Raw genomic sequence first — 2,365 nt, 5'->3', positions numbered from 1 at the left:
CCGGGCAAGTGGAGAGAAAGGGAGGAAGGGGCTCAAGTTGGGCTTTCCTACATGCAGACCTCGGTCCCTAAACGCCCGGCCGGAGAGTCTACCTCACCCCGAAGGCACGCTTGCCCCAGAAGCACAGGAACCTCTGGGCACACCCCGCCCCCCCCCACGCAGCAGCCCTGGAACAGGCTTCAGAGGGTCACCGTGGGAGCCCCTCCCCATGGGGGCCTTCAAAGAAACACAAGAGGAGGGGAAACTAAGAGACCTTCAGCCGCAGTTTATGCTCATCTTGGGAAAGACACAGCCCAGCTCGTGTGTCTCTGGGGTAACTTTTGGGTTGCACTCAAGGTCCAAAAACCCTTCCGAGGCTTGTGTGGATCGCCGGGGCCCGGAGCAAAGAACTGTGCCTCTTTCCGTAGGGAATGTTTAACGCAGGAACAGTCTACCTCTAAACGGATACATGCTCATCCTGGGCAGAGGGGCGCCCAGGGGCACTGGGGGCGGGCTCACCCCTGACCTGCCCGCCGTGGCCACTTCTGAAATCCCCACGCTTCTCCCCTCTGACGGTTTAACAGACACGATAGAAATCTCCACCCAACAAGCACTGACGTATTTATATTAAAAAATAGTGCAAAATCTCAACATTTATATAAATAACTCTAAACCCCTGCTTTTTTTTTTAACAAGGTAATACACACTTTCTGAATTGGCACTCAAAAAAGGCCAGCCCCGTCCCCACCCCCCAGCTAAATTCAGAAAGCAACTTCTGTGTGTATGTGTGTGTGTGTGTCTCATAGGCCTCTTCTGATACAAAAATACTCCTGCCCGCACACATACAGTTGCTCTTATCTTATATATATATATATATTTTATATATGATATTGCAGATCTTTAAACAAAGGTTGTGCAAATATGTCTTCAAAGTTAAGTGAAATAATCATAAACAAAAAGAAAATCAGCATTCACGCACGCAGCAAAAACAGACTAGTGTGGGGACTCTTATTCCTTTTTCTTTTTTGCCTTCAAGACCCAGCTCAACAAAGAAACGTGTGTGTGTGTGTGTGTGTGTGTGGTTTTGTTTTGCAAGCTGTCTACCTTGTGCATTCAGACCCAACAGAACATGTAAGTATTTATACACAGAGCGGCGGGGAGGGCGGGCACGTGCGCTCCGGGGTCAGCCGCCCCCTCTCGCTCTCTCCTTGCTAAGAAGTGCCGAGTGGTACCTCACCACCTCCGGCCGCCCCAGCCCAGCCGCGGGGTCCCTAGAGAGGGTGGCTCTTGGTCTTCTCCTTGCTCCAGGTGGCTGTGGTCTCCAGATGTGCCGTGTGTGCGGGGTGGAAGCGGGTGCCGTCCAGCAGAGAGGGGGGCCCACTGCCTTGCTGGTGCTGGAAGGAGGCAGAGCCAGGGTAGTGGCCGATGACCTCGCTGTAGGTGGGCGGGGGCCCCTCCATGCGCCCGCCGCTGCCGTAGCAGGTGGCGCTGATGCCCGAGTTACTGCTGGGGGGGCAGGGGCCGCCCAGCAGGCTGCTGTCCATCAGCTCGCTGTCGAAGATGGTTCTGTTCGGGGGCGCGCGGACCGACTCTCGGTTCAGCTCGAGCTGCTGCTCAGGGTCTCGCAGCTGCAGGGTGCAAGGGCCCTGGTAGGGCGGGGGCTCCTCGCCGTCTGACAGCGAGATGGTGGGTGGCAGGTCAATCTCATGCTGCAGGTATGGGTAGGTGGGCTGGAAGCGGTGGAAGCGGTCCCGTTGAGTGAAGGGGGGCACGGTCAGGCGTTCGGCCGGCCGGGGTGGGGCGTAGATCTGCGACTGGGGCAGAGTGGAGGGAGTGAGGCGCTGCCCCTACTGGGAGGATCGCTTACTGGGCGTCCCAGGTGCAGGGCCCGGGGCAAGGACTGGGTTCTTTTTCGGAAGGGGAGAGTGGGGTGCTGCCTCAACTGGGGTCCCTAGTCCAAGGCTCTGCTCTGGCCCCAGGAGCACAGGAGGAAGGAAGGCTGGCAGGGCAGGGGAGAGAGCATGAGGGGACTGGGGTCCCTGGATGCGGAGCGGAGGCACGGATTCAGCTTCGCCCCCACTGTAGGGGAAGGCAGAGGGCAGGACGTGGGCAGAGCTGCAGGGGAGCTGCACAGGGTCTGGGGCGGGGTCTCCCCGGGTGGCCCCAGAGCACGGACAGCCCCACAGGACCCCACGTCTCCCTCGCAGTGGGGCGAGCTCAGTGCTGGCCTGCATACAGTCCCAGCAGCCCTTCAGATCAGGGTGGCGGTGGGAGCCCTAGCAGCAGGGACAGGGGCAGGGGGCGTGTGGGTCTCACCTCCGGGATTCCGCTGCCGGACACGGTGCTCTCCGAGGGCCAGAGGCAGCCTTCCTGTGTGTGTGTGGGC

The 2,365-nt window shown here is 59.1% G+C and overlaps 1 protein-coding gene across 2 annotated transcripts in view; it reads right to left on the bottom strand.

The window, feature by feature from the left end:
• Positions 1-245: 245 nt before the first annotated feature.
• The window catches only part of PMEPA1 (prostate transmembrane protein, androgen induced 1), an 8,113-nt gene continuing 5,993 nt past the window's right edge, over positions 246-2,365 (bottom strand). The window contains exons 2-3 of one of the 2 annotated variants that reach the window (XM_045296898.1): positions 2,296-2,349; positions 246-1,787 (exon numbers count right to left, since the gene is read on the bottom strand). In XM_045296898.1, the coding sequence (XP_045152833.1) occupies positions 1,251-1,787; positions 2,296-2,349 (591 nt within the window). In that variant the 3' untranslated portion in view covers positions 246-1,250. Of the gene's footprint in view, positions 1,794-2,295; positions 2,350-2,365 lie in introns of both variants that reach the window. The other variant, XM_004717137.4, reaches the window with a different exon arrangement.

Source organism: Echinops telfairi, unplaced genomic scaffold, assembly GCF_000313985.2.
Source record: "Echinops telfairi isolate 266 unplaced genomic scaffold, ASM31398v2 ScPeMD7_7413;HRSCAF=8451, whole genome shotgun sequence".
Lineage (NCBI taxonomy): Eukaryota > Metazoa > Chordata > Mammalia > Afrosoricida > Tenrecidae > Echinops > Echinops telfairi.
This window is presented reverse-complemented; position numbering and strand designations above follow the sequence as displayed.